Source organism: Maylandia zebra, linkage group LG9, assembly GCF_041146795.1.
Source record: "Maylandia zebra isolate NMK-2024a linkage group LG9, Mzebra_GT3a, whole genome shotgun sequence".
Classification (NCBI taxonomy): Eukaryota; Metazoa; Chordata; class Actinopteri; order Cichliformes; family Cichlidae; genus Maylandia; species Maylandia zebra.
The window spans coordinates 9,741,370-9,763,802 of record NC_135175.1 but is presented as its reverse complement, the minus strand read 5'-3'; the positions used below and the strand labels follow the sequence as shown (position 1 = coordinate 9,763,802).

At 42.9% G+C, this 22,433-nt stretch overlaps 4 protein-coding genes across 7 annotated transcripts; 1 reads left to right on the top strand and 3 right to left on the bottom strand.

Moving 5' to 3' along the window:
- Window positions 1–11: 11 nt before the first annotated feature.
- LOC112433750 (transcription factor 7-like 1-B) lies at window positions 12–9,793 on the top strand. 4 transcript variants are annotated; one of them, XM_076887967.1, is made up of 5 exons: window positions 12–175; window positions 338–395; window positions 1,336–1,517; window positions 9,278–9,434; window positions 9,570–9,793. In XM_076887967.1, exons 2-5 carry the CDS (start codon window positions 366–368, stop codon window positions 9,702–9,704), a joined length of 504 nt encoding a protein of 167 aa, XP_076744082.1. In that variant the 5' UTR covers window positions 12–175; window positions 338–365; the 3' UTR covers window positions 9,705–9,793. The 4 variants fall into 4 exon arrangements, with proteins under 4 accessions (XP_076744082.1, XP_076744080.1, XP_076744081.1 ...); XM_076887965.1 differs by having other exon boundaries at window positions 123–175; window positions 283–395; XM_076887966.1 differs by lacking the exon at window positions 12–175 and having other exon boundaries at window positions 199–395.
- On the bottom strand, window positions 4,236–8,109 carry LOC112433749 (serine/threonine-protein kinase pim-1-like). Its single transcript, XM_024801766.2, has 9 exons — window positions 7,929–8,109; window positions 7,283–7,525; window positions 6,996–7,148; window positions 6,780–6,874; window positions 6,595–6,642; window positions 6,273–6,491; window positions 5,077–5,257; window positions 4,820–4,990; window positions 4,236–4,730 (listed from the first exon to the last, which is right to left on the bottom strand). Exons 1-9 carry the CDS (start codon window positions 7,987–7,989, stop codon window positions 4,639–4,641), a joined length of 1,263 nt encoding a protein of 420 aa, XP_024657534.1. The 5' UTR covers window positions 7,990–8,109; the 3' UTR covers window positions 4,236–4,638.
- Window positions 9,794–10,411: 618 nt separating the features above from the next.
- LOC112429945 (leukocyte elastase inhibitor) lies at window positions 10,412–18,304 on the bottom strand. Its single transcript, XM_076888740.1, has 10 exons — window positions 18,239–18,304; window positions 17,824–17,982; window positions 17,415–17,536; window positions 17,210–17,321; window positions 14,705–14,822; window positions 11,823–11,965; window positions 11,365–11,442; window positions 11,130–11,219; window positions 10,878–11,058; window positions 10,412–10,750 (listed from the first exon to the last, which is right to left on the bottom strand). Exons 1-10 carry the CDS (start codon window positions 18,302–18,304, stop codon window positions 10,524–10,526), a joined length of 1,296 nt encoding a protein of 431 aa, XP_076744855.1. The 3' UTR covers window positions 10,412–10,523.
- LOC112435331 (leucine-rich repeat-containing protein 31-like) lies at window positions 18,163–22,283 on the bottom strand. The gene is made up of 6 exons (XM_076888739.1): window positions 22,278–22,283; window positions 21,807–21,968; window positions 20,576–20,678; window positions 20,086–20,250; window positions 19,814–19,969; window positions 18,163–19,540 (listed from the first exon to the last, which is right to left on the bottom strand). The coding sequence occupies exons 1-6, from the start codon at window positions 22,281–22,283 to the stop codon at window positions 19,083–19,085; spliced, it is 1,050 nt and encodes a 349-aa protein (XP_076744854.1). The 3' UTR covers window positions 18,163–19,082.
- Window positions 22,284–22,433: the final 150 nt, after the last annotated feature.

The window sequence follows — 22,433 nt, the reverse complement described above, 5'->3', positions numbered from 1 at the left end:
CCTGCAAAAATTCACCTGCAAAAATTCAACTGCAAAAGTGATGAACTTTAATGACCCAAGCCAGAGCAATCAGCACCAGATCGAGTCGAGTGGCTCTCAGCCAATTAAATTACGCTGTTTGATCACATGACACCGTTAGCCAGCAGTGTGTCTCCTAAAAGAGAGCTGTTTAAAGGTGAGTGATTAAGTTTTTCTCCTAAATAGAGATCATTACAGAACGCCTAGTCCTACTTAAAATCCCATTTATTATTATTATTTTTTTTATCATCTACTCGAACTAAGGAAAACGTTTGACTAACTCAAAGACAATTTCCACGCCTCCCCTGCCTGACTGCAGAGGCAGTTTTGAATTTAGGAGCGCCAAGATGGCAGCGGCAAACCCTGGCGGCTCTCCGGTGAGTATATATATATTTTTTTATCTTCAAGTTTGTCTTTTGAAACCTTAATTTTATTTAAATCCGTTGCTCACGTATAAAGTACACAGACGGGGTCTTTGCTCAACTCGTCTGAGGCGTGTCTCACTAAGCGCTACATGCTAGCATCCTGCTAACCGAGCTACCCTTTACATGCTGTGCTTTAGAAAATAGGATACTCGTTAAAAAAAATACTCCGCAGATATTGATTGATAGATAGACGAACACTGCAAATATAATGTTGGAAACGAGAACGGCCTTTGGTGAAGGGGTAAAATACACCATGAATAAAGCCATAGAGTGAATGGCTGCCATGGTTGCAGAACAGCCTGATTTAATGACAAGAATGGGGAAGAGTGAGGTGAAGTGAACCACAGCCACAAAACACGGTCAGACAAGGCGGCAAAAGGGCAGTGATCTGTCCGTCAGTATGAAGTTGGTGTGTGCTTTGGTGAACAAAAACTCCAGACTGGTAGCAGGAAGATGGGAGACTCGTGTTTCACTGGAATAGTGGTGAATTAAAACATCCTTTGTTGGGGACATTTCGGTGTAAATGCATCCATACAGGCAAGACAGAGGCAGACCAGACAGTGAAGAAAACAAGGCAAACATTAGAAATATAAAAACGGAAATATAGGATGAGTCGGGGATGAGTTCCTGCCCCAAGTGGAGGAGTTCAAGTATCTCGGGGTCTTGTTCGCGAGTGATGGGAGAAGGGAGCCGGAGATCGACAGACGGATTGGGGCTGCAGCTGCAGTAATGCGGACGCTGCACCGGTCCGTCGTGGTGAAGAGGGAGCTGAGTGTAAAAGCGAAGCTCTCAATTTACCGGTCGATCTACGTCCCTACCCTCACCTATGGCCTTTACATGACTAACGTCCCCTCTTCTCCCTACCTCACATTGGCCCCCATCTTTCTTCCAGGTGGAAAAGACCCGTCACCTTCTGGGAGTGGCGGCTCCCGTGGGAACAGCTCCCACCACCAAGTCCCTGAGTGAGTCTCTGTCCCCCAGCGTGAGCTCCAGCACTCTGTCCACGTCCACCTCCGCCTCCTCGCAGATCTCCAGCACCACCTTTGAAAGCGTGAGAAGGAGCTGGCCACCAAGGTGAGAAAAACGTGGGCTTAGTGGGCGTTCTTGTTGCTGCCTTCTTCCTTCTCTGCTCGGTCTTGTTCCTGTTGTGTTGTAGTGCCTGCGCCTTCTGACACACACCTTCAATACTGAATACAACCAGCTGGTGAACAGCATCAGTGACTGCAAGGTGAGAAATAATACAAAGAAATTAAAAAATAGCCTTTCTGTGTCACATCAGGGAGTTCCTATATTGACGTCTACCTCATCCTGCTGTTGTTTCACTTCAGCTTTCTCTCATCTCACCGATCGGACGTGATCCATCCGTGACGAGCTTCAGCAGTGCCACCCTCACCCCTTCCTCTACCTGCCCCTCTCTCTCGGACTCGCGCTGTGGCTCCATGGGCCAGAAGTAAACATATTTTTAGGAACATTGACCTCGATCTGCAAACGGTTATTGACAGGTTATCCATTTGATTCTAACTTGGTGTGATTTGTGTTAAAGGACCCCTGAGAACAGCTCACGTGCCTCCAGTCCCTCCTGCTCAGACTGTGAAAACTTCCCGATGGTTCCCACTCTGGAGACCTCCTACCTTGCGCGGGCTGCAAAGAACGAGTTCCTGAACTTGGTGCCTGATATTGAAGAAATGCGACCAGGGTGAGTAATGCCATATTAACCCAAATACTGTCACTATGACATGTGTCTCACAGACCAAATGTAAGTCGACACTCATGTTCTCTAGTTCAAGCAGAAATGATGTGGATCGATTCAAATTCCTGAGCCTGGATGATTTCAGCTGGAAACAAACCAACTCTGCTTCTTCCTCAGATAATTCAATTCAATTTTATTTATATAGCGCCAAATCACAACAAAAGTCGCCTCAAGGCGCTTCATAGATACAGAGAAAAACCCAACAATCATATGACCCCCTATGAGCAAGCACTTTGGCGACAGTGGGAAGGAAAAACTCCCTTTTAACAGGAAGAAACCTCCAGCAGAACCAGGCTCAGGGAGGGGCGGGACCATCTTCTGCGACCGGTTGGGGTGAGAGAAGGAAGATGGGATAAAGACATGCTGTGGAAGAGAGACAGAGGTTAATAACAGATATGATTCAATGCAGAGAGGTCTATTAATACATAGTGAGTGAGAAAGGAGACTGGAAAGGAAAAACTCAATGCATCATGGGAATCCCCGGCAGCCTACGTCTATTGCAGCATAACTAAGGGAGGATTCAGGGTCACCTGGTCCAGCCCTAACTATATGCTTTAGCAAAAAGGAAAGTTTTAAGCCTAATCTTAAAAGTAGAGATAGTGTCTGTCTCCTGAATCCAAACTGGAAGCTGGTTCCACAGAAGAGGGGCCTGAAAACTGAAGGCTCTCCCTCCCATTCTACTTTTAAATACTCTAGGAACAACAAGTAGGCCTGCAGAGCGAGAGCGAAGTGCTCTAATAGGGTGATATGGTACTACAAGGTCATTAAGATAAGATGGGGCCTGATTATTTAAGACCTTGTATGTGAGGAGCAGGATTTTGAATTCAATTCTGGATTTAACAGGAGAAATCTGCTCTCTCTTTCTAGTCCCTGTCAGGACTCTTGCTGCAGCATTTTGGATCAGCTGAAGGCTTTTCAGTGAGTTTTTTGGACATCCTGATAATAATGAATTACAGTCGTCCAGCCTGGAAGTAATAAATGGTAAATGCCCTGTATTTATATAGCGCTTTACTAGTCCCTAAGGACCCCAAAGCGCTTTACATATCCAGTCATCCACCCATTCACACACACATTCACACAATAAATGCATGAACTAGTTTTTCAGCGTCACTCTGAGACAGGATATTTCTAATTTTAGAGATGTTGCGCAAATGGAAGAACGCAGTCTTACATATTTGTTTAATATGTGCGTTGAAGGACATGTCCTGGTCAAAAATGACTCCAAGGTTCCTCACAGCGTTACTGGAGGCCAAGGTAATGCCATCCAGAGTAAGAATCTGGTTAGATACCATATTTCTAAACTTTTCAGGGACGAGTACAATAACCTCAGTTTGATCTGAATTAAGAAGCAGAAAGTTAGCGGCCATCCAGGTCTTTAAGTCTTTAAGACATTCCTGCAGTGTAACTCATTGGTGTGTGTTATCTGGCTTCATGGACAGATAGAGCTGGGTGTCATCTGCATAGCAGTGAAAATTTATGCTATGTCTTCTAATGATGCTGCCTAGGGGAAACATGTATAATGTAAACAGAATTGGTCCTAGCACTGAACCCTGTGGAACTCCATAATTAACCTCAGTGTGTGAAGAGGACTCTCCATTTACATGCACAAATTGGAGTCTATTAGATAGATATGTCACAAACCAAACTGTACACTGGTAAACTGTTACAATAAAAAAAGACCGTAATTTTCTTTACTCTTCTTTATTTATGTAACTTTTGTTTTCACTGGCAATTTAGTATTAGGTTAGGACAAAAAACAAATTAGGAAGGTTAAAGACAGAACATTACTAGATTGTGGTTTTAATTAAAATGTAGCCTTTGACAATGCTGAACACATGAGAAGCTACTTTAAGGCATATCACCCAATTTGTAATATTGCTAAACATTTCTTAAGGCAGACGAGTCATGCTGGCTGGGTCAGTGTCATTTTTGTTGTAATTGATGTCTGGTTTGTTCTGTTCCCTAGTGATGGGTAGGGATGGGTACCAGTATCCGGTGTTCTGACATAATCCTTGAAATAGTAATAACACAGTATCCTCAGCAAAGATGAATTAAACAAGTTTTATTTTAATGGAAGTTTACTTCAAGTCTTCAGATTTTTACTGTCTTTTATTTGATTACTTTAAAGTATATGATTACATTAGAGTAATTAAATAAAGACAGTTTTGATGGAGCTCCTGAGCCAGCCCAAGCTCTCTATGAAGACGAGGAAAAACTCCCCTGGGGGGGCCAGACTGACGGGAAGAAACCTCGGGAAAGCCCATTCAAAGAGAGATCCCCTTTCCTGGGATGGCTGGGGGGGGGTTACAGGAATTCCAAAACACTGAAATTTAAAGTGGGCCAATTTAAAAAAAATTATTTCCTGAAAAAAAGAAAGGTAATTCATACATCACACATAAATGATAACGTCTGAATTGTGTGTGTTTGTGTGTGTGTGTGATAGGCTTATCTCAGCCAAGTGTGATGCTGTAGCTCCTCCAGCGTCGGCCGCGTCTCCGGGACTTTGGTTAAACACGCGTCCAAGAAATCCCGGCAGTCTGGAAAGAAAGGAAAGAGAAAAAACATGAAGATGATAGTTCCAGTGGTCCAAGCCATCAGTCAGTCTTGAAGTGTGACGTTTTCTTACTTTTGGACAGATGTCTTTTGAATTTCAGGCGCTTTTTGAGGAAGCTCGTGGTGTTAAAGTCCCCGGCATGAAGCGCTTCGTACAGAACCACTCCCATTTGCCATACCGTGGTGGGTCCACACCTGTAGCAACTGCGCCCGTACCACTCGGGAGGGGAGTAAATTTCTGTACCTAATAAACAGACACAATTGCAATTTCTTCTAAAACAAAAGGCGAAAATTGTGACATCTGTGAAGAGCAAGAGCAGAATATGTTACCATAGAAGACGCGGTACTGCGACTGCTCCTTAACAAAGCAGCTCAGTCCAAAGTCGATGATACGAACACGCGGTACATCTGAGCCGGTCTCAATTAGAATGTTCTCACTCTTGATGTCCCGGTGAAAGATGTGTTTATCCTCCAGGTGCTTCGCAGCATCAACCAGCTGCTTCAGAATGACCTGGAAATAGAGCAGGGCGATATGACCAAAAATATTTATCACGATATACATTTGAAAAGTTGTGATAACGATATAACTGACGATATAACTGACACTAGACAAAATACTTTACAACGCCACAACTTTATTAGTGCAAAAAACCCCATAAATGTATTTTCACTTAAACAAGCAGCTGTTTTTTTATGTGCATTAAAGTTATATAAAAATGTAACAGTGCAAATGCAAATTCCTCGCTGACAGTTTAACCAAAAGGCATTTCCAGTGGAAATTGGCCGACATATCCTCAGCATAACCATGTAAAATATCCACAAAGCTTAAAAAGAGGTTATACACACACAATACGGTAATATCACGTTGAGGTGCAGTACGTATCACTCCGCGAGGCGCCTGCCTACGATAGCCGTAATGCTCCGACAATCCATCGAGCGGTGCGGCTTTGTAGCTTAGCAAAGTCGCCGTGTACATAAAATCGTTTTGAGGTCAGTAAACACAACCAGAATTCATACATAAGGCACACGGGATTATAAGGGGCACTGTCGAGTTTCAGAAAAATCAAAGGATTGATTTTAAGTGTGCCGTATTTTCCAAACAACACGGTAATAACGGCGGCCCGCTAGCATGCGCTACCAAAAATCGTGCTTTGTTGTGTATCTGACGGACGAAAGCTAAACCAGTTCCACACCACTAAAGTTGCAGCATTTTTACAAACCAGTTCTGGTTCATCCGTTTCATTCAACGATCCACTTTTGCTCTTCTCTTTCTGCGTCACCGCCATCTGCGTATGTAAACATAGGCACTGCGCATGCGCGTTTTACCTATTCTAGCGCGATATTTCATTTTCCTATCGTTGCCCAAAATTACACCGGTATTACCGTGAATGGTATGATATAGCCCAGCCCTACCTGGAAACGATGAAAAAGACAATAATCAATCAATGGGTTAATGTTTCTCTAATACTCTGTGCTTTGATTGAATGATGTACAGTCTAAGACTCTTCTAAGGCAAGTCAACTTGCCTTGGCCTTGTCCTCTGGCAAAAATCCTCCATTTTCTTCTATGTATTTATCCAGGTCCACAGCGGGGACAGGTCTCTCCATCACCAGGATCAGCTCTCTGCCAAAGTCAAACCACTCCAACAGAGACACTGGGGCTGATGTTTCCACTGATCCATCTGCTTCAGCTGCAAGCTTCAGCATGATGGCAACTTCCACTGACACATTCTTCCCGTTATCATCCTGAAATATTTCAACAAAGTGGATGATGAGGCACAGACGTTCCACAGGTGAACGCTGCATGCAATCCACTAATGTAAAAACAATTCAAGTCTTGCACATTTACCTTCACTTTGCAGTACACTTTCCCCTTTGGGATGTGTTTGATGGCCACCTAAAAGACACAGGGCATTGATGAGCATTTCCTCAGTATGACATCATTAAAGGTGTAAAACAGCATACATCTCAGCTTACGATATTATCCCTTATCTGCATTACTGCCTGTCTTACTACCACCATCTGAACACTTACTGGTAAATGATCCTTTATGCGGTAGCCAGCAAACACTGCTCCACAGCCTCCTTCTCCAAGCCGGTGCTCCTCCACGTATCTTGCTTGGAAGTCACCTAAACAGACAAACACAAATTGGGTTTTACTACAGCTGTCACACAAATTACTCTCTGCTGTACCCTAAATGTTCATTTTGCTCTTCACCTGAATATAAAAGCTAAGCTGCTTGCTACTTACGTTTCTGTTCAGCCACTGACTTTTTGGCAACGGTTTTGGTTTTGTCCTGGTCCACGTTCTTTTTCTTAGGTGGGTCCCTGGTGTCTCCCGCAGCTTTCCTTTTGCCAGCCTTTTTGTTTTTACTGCAGCTCTCTGAAATCTCTATGCTGCAGTCTGCAGATGTGGAAAACACCAAAAGCACATCAGCTTATTAGATAATAGACACAAATATCTCCCAAACACTAATATCTTCAAACTAGCAACCAGATGTACACTTAATCTACCCCTCACTCAACTAATTAGCCTACCTTTACCAGTGTCCAACCAGGAAGATGCCTGCCCCTTGTCACCGCTCACATGCTCAAGAAGTTTACGCTTTTTTGCTGTATTGGTTGTCCCCGCTTCATCTTGTTGGACCTTTCGCTTGACTCCCCCGACCACATGAGCATCTGAGCTGGTGGAAGGACCAGCCTGCTCAGTGACCCTCCTTCTTTTTATGGGGGTCGTTTTTTCAGGACTGGCCTTTCTTTTAGCCATCCTGCTCTTACAATCTATAAACAACAACAACACATTAGTGAAAAAGAGCGCTCGACATCAGGACTAGAAGGATTTTGATGTCATTGAATTTTAAATTAGTATTGCTTACAATATAATAACAAGTTTATCCTTTTGATAAAAAACACACCAACACCATACTAGGTCTACTAAGTCTAGATACTGATGACACTTGTTGCTCTGTTTTCACTGCTCAGTCCAAGAATAAACTTGTCACATTATTTTACCAAAAGACAAAGTGCCCCAGTAACCTTTCTTTGATTAGACATGTTGCACTCAGGTTAGTTTCAATCAAAACCAGGATTTAAATCCTCTAAAAATGAATCATTTTATACACAGAGCCTCAACATTGTTAGAAATGTACATTCTGTTATTTAGGGGATTTTATTTTTTACTTACTTTGATCTCCTGGATCTTTCTTATCTGCCTCAGTCGTAACTTTTCTTGTTTCCTTTTTCATCTTAATTTTTAAAATAGAAAATGTCACCTTAATGAGTGAATAGTCCTTCAAATGTCTGGATGCTTGACTTTTCTAACTAAGCTGTATAAGTCAGTTCTGTAAGTGAGCTTTAAAAGTAAACTCCGGAGTCTATGGCAACACAACATTAGAACCTTGCCTTTTAGTGACATCACTAAAAGGCAGTGTCCCAAGTAGTTTAAAGAAAAACACTCTGGCATTTCATATAATTCAGTAATTTCACATTAAACTTTCTTTCATTATCCTTTCATTATTTGTTTAAAGACTTGATGTGTGGATGCTACTATGAAGACTTCTAGTTGAGCAAACACTAATAAACACTGACTAGTTTATCTGAGATAAAATATAACACTTTTTTATTAAGTCAGTGTTAACTCTGTTTTTTTCTGTTAGGATCATTCAATAGTATCAGAAGAGAAAAGAAAAGTATGTTTTGTTTTGTTTTTTTTCTTCAAGATCTGTTCACATGTACTTTAGCAAGAGTGAGTACACAGCGTTAAAAAATGGTACTTAGTGTAGTGAGGAAGGCGAAAAGCAAAGAGAGCATATGAAGGTAATATTGAAGAAGGCGCAGTTTTGAAGTGGTGAAAGGCAAAGGCATGAGTGCAAGCGTAATAAAAGGTAATAGGAGAGATGTCGAGCAGGCGGAGGACTTGGCTGGAGCAGGAAAAGGCAAAAGGGGAAACGCGAGTGCACGTCTGAAACTTCTTCACTGTCAGTGAATCCTAATTCTTAAGACTAACTAAGAAGAATAAATCTATGTATGAATGTCGTTTTGAGCACATCTCCTCTTTCTACTGATCAATTCTTCCACCTAGTGGATAGATGATAGTATTGCAGCTTGTCTCGTCACCTGTTGTGTGTTTTGTGTGCTCCAGAACCTGCGTCCTGTTGGAGTACTGTACGTAAAACACACAAACACTGGAGTGAACACAGCTGCTGAACATCTCTATATTCATAACTTCTTCCTGTTATCTCATATCTGTCTCCCTTCATCTGTGTAGGAACGGTGTACAGATGTATGATTATGTCACTCCTGCTCCTCCACCTAACACCTCCACTCCAAACTAAGTTTGCTCGGCTGCTTTGGTTCACTGATCTGCAAGTATCTGTCATTTGTTTGCAGATGTCTGCAGGAATTATTGTAATGATCCATTAATGGTGCCTGATTTCATTCAGTTTTACAGCTTGTCTCGTGTTTTTGAACTGCTTCCCTCACAGTTGTACACAGTGCTAACATGTGCTCTTACTCTGTGTTTTATTCCTGAAGAAAAAGAAAGTGCCCAGCCCAGCAGGATGAAGATGGGCCATACGTCAAGAAGCCTCCAAATGCCTTCATGCTCTATCTCAAAGAGCAGAGGCCAAAGGTCATTGCTGAACTCAACATCCCTGGAAATGCAGCCGTAAATGCAGTGGTGGGACAGAGAGTAAGTGTGTAACTCTGCATACATTTATGCATCTGTTAATGTTGTCTGCTCATGTTTTTGCATGTGTCCCAGCTGTCCTGTAGTTATGTGTAGTAGCAGTGCTCACAGTGTGTTCTTATGATCTTCTGTCCACAGTGGAAGTCGCTTTCAAACGACCAGAAAGCCAGATATTTCAAGCAGGCTGAAACAGAAAGACAGAATCATGCCAAAGAGCATCCAGCCTGGTCGACCAAAGAAAACTATGTATGTCCAACAATAATTTCATTATAGACGATTGGACTGATTTCAATTGAATTAAACTGTTACTCCTGTTATTTCAACATCTGTCTTTGTGTAAATAAATGAAAAAACAAACAAAAGATGCTTCTGTCATAAGTTACAGCAGGATGAAACAACCTTCATGTAGTTCTTGTTTTTAACACTGCAAACCTTCTTTAGTTCTTTTGTTTCCTTTCATATTCAGCACACATCTGTCAGTGTCCACTAACTGTCAGGGAAAAGCCAGATAAAAACACTGTGGGGTCTTTTGGGACACGTGCTCGTTGGGTTTACTCATAGATATCAGAAATGATCTGTTCTGTATTCAAAGGATACACGAAGGACGTTTGTATTAAATGCAATATAGCGACTGATCATATGCTGCTTTCTTTGGGGGCTTTTCACCACCATGTTACACAAATCCAGTTTCTAACTGAAAAGAAAATCCTTCACCATTTTCTAATCAAATTCCCTGGTTTCCCATGTCAGAGATGTCATGGCTGAAAGGATCATCGCATATTGAGCTCAAAGCTAAACTCTTGTGTAGGGCCTCTTTCCATGTTGTACCATTCATTTTAAAAAGTCCTGGTAACAAGAGACAGAGGTGACTTGATGTATTACAGTTACTTCCCAATTTACAGAAATGATGTGACTTCTGACATTTTCCTAGCAGGAAATGTGCTACTGTGGGACACTGAAAGAATAAACAGCAAGGCACGTTTTGTTTTAATAACTTTTCTTTACTTCATTTGTATGAACTAGGTTTACCTTACAAAATCTTATACTGTATATAATGTTTTATGTTTAATTCATGTCAATGTCAGCTCGTGTTTACTCGGGTGAGCAGTACCGGCCCACAAAGAGAATGCTCTTGGTGGGTTTATGTCGGATGAAGAAGATGAAGTGATGGTCGGCAACAAACTCAGCGGGAATCGTTATAGAGCGGACTTCCATGTCAACCCCAGTGGCAGCAGCAGCCTCAGTTCCTTCTTCATTTACATCCACCAAAGCCTTGTGGACAACTTTGGACACTATCAGGTCATTTGCTGGAGACATTCCTAGTAGATGAAGAGCCCAGAAATCAGTTGTGTTTTATTCTTTACCAGATGATGTTTTGCAGTTTTTGTGCTCTCAATATAACTGTATAATTGATTCAGTGTGTCTCATTGGTGCAATATTTCTCACCAGAGAAGTCTCTCTTGTAGATGTCAAAAGCGTTCTCCATTCCCATGTTGGTCAGGATTTTCTCCAAGTCATACTTCTCCTCCATCTTAAATCGAGGGAGCTTGACATCAACCTCGTTGGGGCTCATCATGTCTGGGCGAGTCCAGTCCACAAAGTTCTGATAGGTCAGCTCCTTCTCCAGCTGTGTGGATACAGTGTCACTAGCTTGTCTGATTGAAACTGGACATTAAAGTACTGGTAAGTGCATCTTACCTTTTCCAAGCCTGTGGTATCATCTTCTATGTCATTAGGCAGGAATATGAGCATGCTGAGGTCATTTCCTTTATACGGCATCTCAAGAATCTGTCCAGAAACATTGTTTTTATTTATTACTCCATCAAAGATGATCTGACTTCCTAATCTAGAAATTTAGGCTGATATTTGTAAAAGACAAGTTTTAGATCATGCTGGTGAAATCCTGTAATAAGCTGAAAGTGATGGATGTTACCTTGCAGTTGGCCTCAGGAATGGTCGCAAAAGGAAATTTACTTTTCTGCTGCATCATCTTCACCGGCTTAGTGTCGTTCTGAAAAATAGGGGAGACAAGAGAAATGTTTTTTGTGTTTAGTCTCAAAATGATCTCAAAAAGTTCTGTCATGGTTTTATTCCAGCCATTGAGTGGATTTGGATGTAGAGCACACGTCACAACACAATTTGTTCTTGTTAGCCGAAGTTTGTGATGTGCTGTTGTTTGAGATTTATTTGAGAACTTATTGGATATTACATGAATAATAAACTGCATTGCATAACTGCATAAAGTTGGAAAGTGATCGTCCTAAAAGCACGATTTTATCCCCTCAGAGCTCCAGGCTTTATGTTCTCATTCAGCAAAGTCCACAGCTCGTTTGTAGTATGACAGATCAAAGTATAACTGCACCATCCTATGCTGCCTTTCTGCACTGTTACCTTGTTCAGTCGAAACTGCGCATCAGCAGTCTTCTCCTCCTTAAACTGCGTGTTCCAGCTGCCCTTGAAGTAAATGGCATTCACGAGAACCAGCTTCGTCAGGCTACCCACTGCATCCTGGCTTAGCAAGTCCTTGATTTTATCTGGTAAAAAGAATTTATGAAAACTATTAACTATTACCAAAGATGCACTAGTTACTGTACAACATCTTCAGCTATAAAATCAGAAAACAGGGCAACAGCAAGATGGTTTTTATTTTTAAAAAAGGGGGAAAAAGCTTTATGATCAGTATAACAGGGAACAAAAAACAAAAATTCAAGTGTAGGCTTGAACAAAATTCAAGCCTACGCTTGAAGCCACTGAGGCACAGCTGGCTGCCGGCAGAGCCGGCGGGCACGCCGGTGCAGCCCCCTCTAGCTTCTGCTCGGTGGCTACTGGGTGACGCCTCGTCTGGGGATCCTCAGCCCTTCCCATGAGGGTGGCACGGATGCCCCTCCGGTGGTCCTCCTTGGGCTCTCGCACTCTGGGGCCTCTGGATGTCTGGGGCCTGGATCTCCTCCATGCCTGCTTCATGGCCTGGGGGACGGGGCTATGGCTCGCTACATCCTCTTGCAGACCATTACATGTGGAAACCATTTGAATACAAGCGCGCTGATCCACACAGGTGTGCACACGGGTGTTCACTGCTCGTAGACTTAAATTACACCTTTCTTGGCTGCTACTTCAAAGCACATTGTGTGCTGTCTGTCCTGCGTGCTGCACAACAACATTGAATATTTAGTATTTACTGCTGTTTACACTTAGCTAGATTAATGCGATGGTGTTGTGTTTAGAAAGTTGCTTTGGTTTTTTTTGCTTGTTTTCTATTCTTTCTCTCTCAACAGGTGATCCAGGAGATTTTATTTATTTATTTATTTTCCCCCTTTCTCACTGTCCCTCTCCCCTTCTGTTTTTCTTTTCCTTCCTCTTTCTTTCTCCCTTTCCTGTCCCTCACTCATGTCTGTCCCGTCTGTAACAACTGAAAATGAAATAAAATAAATAATAAAAACAAAGGTCGATCAAATGGACCAATACGGCAATGCCGCGATGATCCATTTGGCAAAATAAATCCATTGGGTATCCTTGTTGGTCTTCAGACAAATATTCTGACGGCTAAAGAACCAAATGGGACAGGCAAAAAAAAAAAAGAAAGAAGCCACTGAGGTGGTTGTTAGCGGGGGTGACGCGATGCTTCTGGTATGCATGAATTAATTAAACAGTCCAATAACTCCAGCAGTACTTATCTTGTCCTTTTTGGTCTTTGTTCCAAACATTTTAAGATAAAAGCGCAGCGGTCACAAACGTTTTGCCTTCTTATGATTAACAACACACCTGACGCTGATTACGTGCGTCCACCTTAAATACCTTACATAAACCTACCATACAGGAACTTAAAAAGGTGGAATCCTCAGTGGTGCTTGGTGCCACACCCTCAGGGACTTTAATGTTATATAAAAACACTGACAGCTCAATATCTGCCTCAGTCACTCTCCCTGATCCAGCTGAGTCACCAATAGGAAAAATCTGCTTTTCACAGGAACTTGGTAACAGCAATAAGAGAATACGTAGTTTATTCCAAGAAGATATCGTCTCTCTCCCATATATAACATCTTATTGGAACCGATATGTTCCAGATATCAAGTGGAAGACAGTCTGGATGGTCCCCCATAAATATTTGATTGTAAATAAGGTGAAAGAAGTCTCATTTAAAATTCTACATAAATGTTATCCAGCCAGTCACTACATGGTCAAATGTAAAAGGGACATAAATACTAATTGTACTTTCTGTGGGGATCATCCAGAAACTGTGACGCATCTTTTTTGGTACTGTTCTTTTACACAGAGATTCTGGAAGGAATTTAGCAGGTTTGTTATTGTCCATATTTTAAGGGAGTTTTCTTTACGATGGGAAAATGTTTTATTCTGTTTGTTTAAGTTCCCCAAGAAGTATGATAAAATTTTTTTATGATGAATTTGTTCATACTTTTAGCTACATTTTTTATCCATAAATGTAAGTTTACTAACAAAACACCATATTTCTGTCATTATTTTAAGGATGTGGAAATGTACATACAATCAATATCAGACTCCACCAACACAAAGGCTCTCAAAACAATACATGTATGTGTATTCTTATAATTGTTACCTTTTTCTTTTACTCTTGGCTTTTTGTGTTCATGTTCTGTTGTTTTGTATACTTCATCTGTTCGTATGTTGTATACTCATTGTTTATTAAATAAAGTTTAAAAAAAAGAAACTTAAAAAGGTTACCTCTAGCGGCAACATGAGGTATCAACCCAAAAATGGCTCCTACAAAAATAATGGGATTAAGATTGTCTCATTTCCAGCAGGTGGCACCACAGTCCTATAACCCTCATAGAAAGTCCTTGTATCCTATTATTATAGATGGTAGATTTATAAATGGCCTGTATTTGTATCGCGCTTTTATAAAAACAATGAATGAATTTCCTGCTGCACTTAAGATAATATAAAGATATAGAATCAATAGCAGCCAATCCTAAATGGGCCTGAAAAATAAAAATATGTTAAAGACACAAGTGATCAAAGTAGAAGTACCCATCACATAATATAATAAGAATAGAAGAATTGGCCTGCTATTTACAGCAACATACTGCTGTGATGGTTTTATTAATAGCATGAAACCAAACAGTAAAACCCAGAGATAGTGCTGCTTAATACTGAATAGAAATTAGACTGGAAGAACTGGAAACAGAAAATAATGTGGACGGTGGACAATCCGGTAATAATGTCTCAACTGAACACAACACAACTGATCCCCAAGGATTTACAGTGGAGATCATTTAAAGTTACATTATGCTTACCTTGTGTCTGCTTCTCCACCCAGCTGTTGATGTGGACCCTGGCCTCCTCTGCATTTCCTTTGAAGTCCACAGACTCGAGCTCAGCGTTGTAATGCTTTTTGGTGCCTTTTAAAAATTCCTGGAATTGTGAAAATAAGTCACTCGAAACAGATTCAACAAACTACGGAGACTTCAATCAAGTTCAGTCACTGTGTTAAAACATTTTCAGTCCTTTGGATGCAGTTGAAGCTTGAACTAACCAGTCAGCCTTTGTCTAATAAAAGATTAAAGCAAATAGCTTGTTGGATGCCAATTTAAGTAGCCAGCATAGAAAAATACACAGATTGTGGGTAAGCTGGTTTGTAACGTTTCGGTTCAGATGGCAGCAGTTTTTGCTGACAAATGTAAGTTTTAGTATTTCTAAGTATTAATAAATTACTGTTTTACTTCTTTATATATTTCTTTATACTATTTGCAAATATTTTAAAAGTTTAATCTGCTGTGATGACTGGAACACAAAGGAGAGAAATGGTGCCTTGTCTCTTGTTATGAACTGTAAATAGCTAAGTGCTTAGAGCAGCTGGTCCTAGCACACTTCAAATCCTGTCTCCCCCCCACCCTGGACCCCCACCAATTTGCATACCGCCAGAACAGGAGCACAGAGGATGCAGTCTCCATCGCACTGCACTCTGTCCTCTCACACCTGGACAACAACAACACCTACGCCAGAATGCTGTTTATAGACTTCAGTTCAGCATTCAATACAATCCACCCCTCACAACTCATCAGGAAACTGACAGACCTGGGCATCAGTTCCCTCATCTGCAAATGGTTACTGGACTTCCTGACCAACCGCCCCCAACATGTCCGGCTGGATAACCGCTGCTCATCTACCATCACAATGAACACCGGTGTACCACAAGGCTGTGTGATGAGCCCTTTCCTCTACTCCCTCTTCACCCACGACTGCAGACCTGCTGATGGTTCCAACACCATCATTAAGTTTGCAGATGACACCACGGTGATTGGCCTCATCAGTGACAACGATGAGGCCGCCTACAGGGAGGAGGTGGATCGTCTGGCTGAGTGGTGCGACACAAACAACCTGCTGCTTAACACCGAGAAGACCAAGGAGCTCATCGTGGACTACAGGAGGAATGCTGACCCACATCCACCCATCCACATTAAGGGGACGGCTGTGGAGCGTGTGAGCAGCTTCAAGTTCCTGGGAGTCCACATCTCCGAGGATCTCACCTGGACGACCAACTGCTCCAAGCTGGTCAAGAAGGCTCACCAGCGCCTCTTCTTCTTGAGGACTCTGAGGAAGAACCACCTGTCCTCAGACATCCTGGTGAACTTCTATCGCTGCACCATCGAGAGCATCCTGACCAACTGTATAACAGTCTGGTACGGGAACTGCTCTGCCTCGGACCGGAAGGCGTTGCAGAGGGTCGTGAAAACTGCCCAGCGCATCGCCGGAGCACCACTTCCTGCCATAAAGGACATCTACAGGAAGCGGTGTCTGAAAAGGGCTGGGAAAATCATCAAAGACCCCAGTCACCCATCACATGGACTCTTCACCCTCCTGCCCTCTGGGAGGCGCCACAGGAGCCTCCGGACTAAGACCACCAGGTACCGGAACAGCTACTTCCCCACAGCTGTCAGACTCCTGAACTCTGCCTCCTGACATCTGACCCACGTTAAACTCATGCACTGAACATACACACCCCCACAATGGACAACTGTACCCTCAAACACACAATAATAACATGGAGTGAACCACCACTCACAACCACTAGCACTTTATATAGCCTCTGTAGAAACTATCTACACCCTCACTTATCTTAACTGCACTACTGTATAGCTCTGTGTAAATAATCATTCTGTACATTCAATAATCTTTAATCCTACAACTGTTTACAACTTGCATAGTTGCCGGGGATTCCCATGATGCATTGAGTTTTTCCTTTCCAGTCTCCTTTCTCACTCAGTATGAGTTAATAGACGTCTCTGCATTGAATCATATCTGTTATTAACCTCTGTCTCTCTTCCACAGCAGGTCTTTTATCCTGTCTTCCTTCTCTCACCCCAACCGGTCACAGAAGATGGCCCCGCCCCTCCCTGAGCCTGGTTCTGCTGGAGGTTTCTTCCTGTTAAAAGGGAGTTTTTACTTCCCACTGTCGCCAAAGTGCTTGCTCATAAGGGGTCATATGATTGTTGGGTTTTTCTCTGTATCTATGAAGCGCCTTGAGGTGACTTTTGTTGTGATTTGGCGCTATATAAATAAAATTGAATTGAATTGAATTGAATTATCTGAGGAAGAAGCAGAGTTGGTTTGTTTCCAGCTGAAATCATCCAGGCTCAGGAATTTGAATCGATCCACATCACTTCTGCTTGAACTAGAGAACATGAGTGTCGACTTACATTTGGTCTGTGAGACACATGTCATAGTGACAGTATTTGGGTTAATATGGCATTACTCACCCTGGTCGCATTTCTTCAATATCAGGCACCAAGTTCAGGAACTCGTTCTTTTGCAGCCCGCGCAAGGTAGGAGGTCTCCAGAGTGGGAACCATCGGGAAGTTTTCACAGTCTGAGCAGGAGGGACTGGAGGCACGTGAGCTGTTCTCAGGGGTCCTTTAACACAAATCACACCAAGTTAGAATCAAATAGATAACCTGTCAATAACCGTTTGCAGATCGAGGTCAATGTTCCTAAAAATATGTTTACTTCTGGCCCATGGAGCCACAGCGGGAGTCCGACAGAGAGGAGCAGGTAGAGGAAGGGGTGAGGGTGGCACTGCTGAAGCTCGTCACGGATGGATCACGTCCGATCGGTGAGATGAGAGAAAGCTGAAGTGAAACAACAGCAGGATGAGGTAGACGTCAATATAGGAACTCCCTGATGTGACACAGAAAGGCTATTTTTTTATTTCTTTGTATTATTTCTCACCTTGCAGTCACTGATGCTGTTCACCAGCTGCTTGTATTCAGTATTGAAGGTGTGTGTCAGAAGGCGCAGGCACTACAACACAACAGGAACAAGACCGATCAGCTCCGAGCAGAGAAGGAAGAAGGCAGCAACAAGAACGCCCACTAAGCCCACGTTTTTCTCACCTTGGTGGCCAGCTCCTTCTCACGCTTTCAAAGGTGGTGCTGGAGATCTGCGAGGAGACGGAGGTGGACGTGGACAGAGTGCCGGAGCTCACGCTGGGGGACAGAGACTCACTCAGGGACTTGGTGGTGGGAGCTGTTCCCACGGGAGCCGCCTCTCCCAGAAGGTGACGGGTCTTTTCCACCTGGACGAAAGATGGGGGCGAATGTGAGGTGGGGAGAAGAGGGGAGGTTAGTCATGTAAAGTCTGTACTCTAAGAAAAAACTTTTTAGAATAGCACTTTGGTCTTTGAGCTGAAAAGTCATTTTTCCCTCAATGATATTAAACAGATTTATTTCTTTATGAATCTTTTAAGGCCCCACCTCCTGCAGCTGCTCCATCTTCTCCAGCTCCCACTGGTGCTCTAGGATGAGGCTATCTCCTCTGGGCCTCCAGCCGGCCAGGTTCTCCTCTCCACGCACATAAGCCACTGATGTGTCCAGGACCTTCCTCCTCCTCCTCTGCATCCCTGACTGGACTGAAAAAGAGTGAAAAAGCAGCTAACGTCCAAAAATAAGAAAACTTTGAAAGAACTCCAAAAAAACCTGGAGAACTTTTGCTCAAAAAACAGTTTTGTTTTTTTTAAATTACAAGGCAATCTGACAAAATGTCATCAAATGAGACTCAAGACTTCTGCAGGTCTCTGCCATGACTCAATTTTTTTTTCTTAACGGCAGAAACAATTGTTCCTTTTTTACTTTGTTTCTATTTTCTCTTTTTGTTTTTATCTGTTGAACAACAAACAACATTCATGCTGATTCACATAATATCCTGTCTCTAATCTCTGGGATTTCCTCGTAGCTCTTTGATGCAAAGAACATCCATCAAATGCTCCAGCTTGTGCTCAACATCATCGTGAACGGTGAAGGTACTCTGACGAGAAAATACTCAGTCGACCTTTTGGTTGATTTGTTAAAGAACCCCAAAATAGCTGATTACCTAACAAGGTATGCAGATAATTCACAGCTCTTTTCCTGAATAGCTGCTTTAAAACTCTGCTGAAAGCCTTTGTCCATTTCCAGGTATCCCCACTTCTCGGCATGTGTGTCTCAAGTGTTAGGACTGCTGCATTGGAAAGACCCAGACCCTGCAGCCAAGGTGAGAGACGACAAATATGATAACCCACACCAGCTGTGCTTAACTCTGTAAGTTCCCAGTATTCCCTGAAACCATCACGTGTGACACAGTTTACATCAGACGTGATGCAGCTGACGTCAACACTGACCTTCTTGTGGTAACAGAGACTTAAAAAAATAATAATAAAGCAACAAAGTGGGTCGCTCTTTGACAGTAAATTCCAGTGCGGTCCGCTCCAATCTCCTCAGGCTGACTCTCTTCTAGGCTCTCCTGACTGTTCCCTTTACATGTTGATGATGTGTCTTGTAAATCTGGATCCCTTTCCAGCAGGACGCTCCTCTTTTTCAGACAGTACCTCAGCTGCTCTCTCTCCTGACAGTCAGCTGTCCACCTCTGCATGGCCAGTCGAGCCAGCGCCGGCATTTGAGGCAGAGCTCGGAGCAGAGCGGGCAGCCAGGCTGAGCACGGAGCAGAGGTTGAAGGTCGCAAACTGACATCCACGTCTTCCAGAGAGCCCAGACCTCCTGCTGCAAACAGACTGCACCAACCGTTGTCTCCCACCAAGCTGTTGTAGGACAGATCCAGTGCACGGAGTGAGGAGAGACAGCCCCGTCTGCACACGGCAGCTGCACAGAGGAAGAGGACCCATTGATAACTGATCACTTTATGCCTGTTCACTTTACTGTTTTGTTCACAATGTTTCTGATGGAGACAAAAATAACACCGAATACTTTCATTGTTTTGTTTTATACGACAGCTACAGATGCTGGCAGCATGAAATAAATGAAAGAAATATCAATTTCCTTCAGGCTTTACTTGTCTTAATATACATTTATGCAGCCTAATGATCCACTACAGACCAAAAAAGAAAAAGTATAATGTCATTGTGTGTTAGTTACCCAGATGTTGCATGTCATCAGTGGTGAGCTCGCAGCTGCAAAGACGGAGCTCGCTGACGACTGATGGCTGCAGAGCATCCAGCAGGAGCGCCAAGTGACCGCCAACCACTTTACACCAGGAAATATCCACCGTGCGCAGATAGGACACCGCCAGGGCTGATGCATAAACACAAAGTTTTCACCATTTCAGGCTAGAGGGTGGAAGAGGTATTCAGGGAGAATGACTTGAAGGAAAACTTCTATAAATAAACAAGTGTGTGTGTGTGTGTTACCCAGAGCAGTGAAGGACTCGTTGCTCATGTAGCAGCTGTTGAATGGCAGCCTCCTCATTTGTGTCGCAGGGAGGGCGGAGACCAGCAGGTGGACCACACCTCCCACTTCCTTATTGGATGACACATCAAGCTCGGTCAGTGCAGTGAGAGAGGGCAGCACCTGGACTGAAAAACAACGAGTCACATGACTGCTGCAGCGAGCATGCGATTAGTGTCCGGCGTGTGAGATTGGTAGCAACTGACTCAGAGCCTCTAGATCATCTCGCGTGAGGCAACACAGGTGGAGGTCGAGTCTCTCCAGGTGTGTGACGTGAGCCAGGTGAAAGGTGAGGCGGCTCAGTCCACCAGCTAGAAGCAGCTTTACAGTATATTAATCAGAACAGTGCTGCTCTCTAATGTATCTTGGTAAAGCGCAGAAAAATCTAATGTTTTATATGATACAGTGTGATTTCAGTAACATATCATAATGGAGGCTTCAGCAAGTACTTACGAAGGAAATCTTTCCTCTGCTCTTCAGTTAGTTCATCAAATACCTCCCAAAACATCTGTATGGTGGGGTGGCGGTCATGATATCTCCAACCATAACTTGTGTTCTGAAAACAGTGAAAATGACTGTTATAATCATAGAGTTTGTAAGGTCAGGCATACACTATGTTGCCAAAAGTATTCCCTAACACATCCAAATCATTCAATTAATGTGTTCCAATCACTTCCATGGACACAGGTGTATTAAATCAAGCACCTAGGCATGCAGACTACTTCTACAAACATGTGTGAAAGGACGAGTCGCTCTCAGGAACTGAATGAATTCCAGCATGGTAATGTGATAGGATGCACCAGTGCAACAAGTCCAGTCATGAAATTTCCTCGCTATTAAATATTCCATAGTCAGCTGTTAGTGATATTATAACAAAGTGGAAGTAATTGGAAATGACAGCGAGTCAGCTGATGCTAAGGCTCATAGTGCACTTAAGTCACCAATATCTGCAGTCTGCTGTTGTTACAGATGTCCAAACTTCATTGGTTTCCATGGCTGAGCAGCTGCATCCCAGCCTTACACTGACAAACACAATGCAAAGCGTCAGATGGAGTGATTTAAGCATCTCAACACTGGACTCTAAAGCAGTGGAGATGTGTTTACTGGAGTGACGAATCACACTTCTCTGACTGGCAATCCGATGGATGTGTCAGGGTTTGGTGGTTGCCAGAAGTACTTGTCTGACTGCACTGTGCCAAGTGTAAAGTGTGGGCATGTGTGCACATGGCTGGGCACCAGTGCACAATACAAGGTCCATAAAGACATGGATGAGTGAGTTTGGTGTAGAAGAACTGGACTAGCCTGCACAGAGTCCTGACCTCAACCTGATAGAACATCTTTGGGATGAATTAGAGCAGCAACTGTGAGCCAGGCCTTCTCCTCCAACGTCAGTGTCTGACACCATAAATGCACCTCTGGAAGAATAGTCAAAAAATTCCCATAAACACACCTAAACCTTGTGGAAAGCTTTCCCAGAAGAGTGGAAGCAGTTATAGCTGCGAAGGGTGGGCTGACTATTATATTATACTATCATACAAAAGTCTGGATTAAGACTGAGATGTGACTCAAGGTCATATTTGTGTTAAAGCAGCCGACTGAATGCTTTTGACAGTATGCAGTACACAGTTATTGTGCTACAGGACAGCTGTGAAACTACAGCCTGTGTCTGTTTGGCTGACTGTACCTGTTTGAACTTTTCCCAGTCATGCACGTCCTGGCCGACCAGCACTCCCTGCAGCTCCTCTGGTCGAAACAGCCTCACCAAATCCTGCTCACACACCAGGAAGAAGCCTCGCTTGAACTCCTGGAACAGATTCTCCACTGATGTGTTGAAGATACCATATTTCTAACATGTTCAGGACTCAGTACAATAACTGAATGAATTTAGACGCAGGAGTCTTCCAGGTCTTTATGTTTAGTTTGGTTTTTTGCTGTGTTATTTACAGAATTACAGATGGATACCATATATTTCTTTTCATCAATAACAAATTATAGTACGGTCTAATAGAGACGTTATTTTTAAAATCAGGCGTCTAAGCAGAACACGTTCCTCAGCAGAAAACATTTTATCAGAAAGTCATTTCAGTGAGAATATTGGAATAAAGAAACCAAGCACTCCACTGTGAAACCACTGACAGTTTTCACATTAGATCACAGCCATTTATCTACAGCGGCTGGTCGGCCATCTGTTAAAACCTCATATGGACAATTCCTGTTGTTCTATAAGATGCTCTCTAATAGGATGTCTTGGATTTATTTATTATTCAGTTATTGCATTCCTGTTATGGCTGTACGCACACAGAATATTGAT

Excerpts from the sequence above, each read along its gene's own strand:
- LOC112429945 (XM_076888740.1), bottom strand. The coding sequence starts at position 18,304 with ATGCAGAGGAGGAGGAGGAAGGTCCTGGACACATCAGTGGCTTATGTG. Across the intron at positions 17,983-18,238 it reads TGCGTGGAGAGGAGAACCTG|GTGGAAAAGACCCGTCACCT; the intron begins GCCGGCTGGAGG and ends TCTTTCGTCCAG. Across the intron at positions 17,537-17,823 it reads CCAGCACCACCTTTGAAAGC|CTTTCTCTCATCTCACCGAT; the intron begins GTGAGAAGGAGC and ends GTTTCACTTCAG.
- LOC112433750 (XM_076887965.1), top strand. The coding sequence starts at position 127 with ATGACACCGTTAGCCAGCAGTGTGTCTCCTAAAAGAGAGCTGTTTAAA. Across the intron at positions 396-1,335 it reads CAAACCCTGGCGGCTCTCCG|GTGGAAAAGACCCGTCACCT; the intron begins GTGAGTATATAT and ends TCTTTCTTCCAG. Across the intron at positions 1,518-9,277 it reads AGAAGGAGCTGGCCACCAAG|AAAAAGAAAGTGCCCAGCCC; the intron begins GTGAGAAAAACG and ends TTATTCCTGAAG.
- LOC112435331 (XM_076888739.1), bottom strand. Across the intron at positions 20,679-21,806 it reads ACTGGGAAAAGTTCAAACAG|AACACAAGTTATGGTTGGAG; the intron begins GTACAGTCAGCC and ends CACTGTTTTCAG. Across the intron at positions 19,970-20,085 it reads CGAGTCCTTCACTGCTCTGG|CCCTGGCGGTGTCCTATCTG; the intron begins GTAACACACACA and ends TTTATGCATCAG.
- LOC112433749 (XM_024801766.2), bottom strand. The coding sequence starts at position 7,989 with ATGAAAAAGGAAACAAGAAAAGTTACGACTGAGGCAGATAAGAAAGAT. Across the intron at positions 7,526-7,928 it reads GAAAGATCCAGGAGATCAAA|ATTGTAAGAGCAGGATGGCT; the intron begins GTAAGTAAAAAA and ends TGTTGTTTATAG. Across the intron at positions 5,258-6,272 it reads TGCCAGAGGACAAGGCCAAG|GTCATTCTGAAGCAGCTGGT; the intron begins GCAAGTTGACTT and ends CTCTATTTCCAG.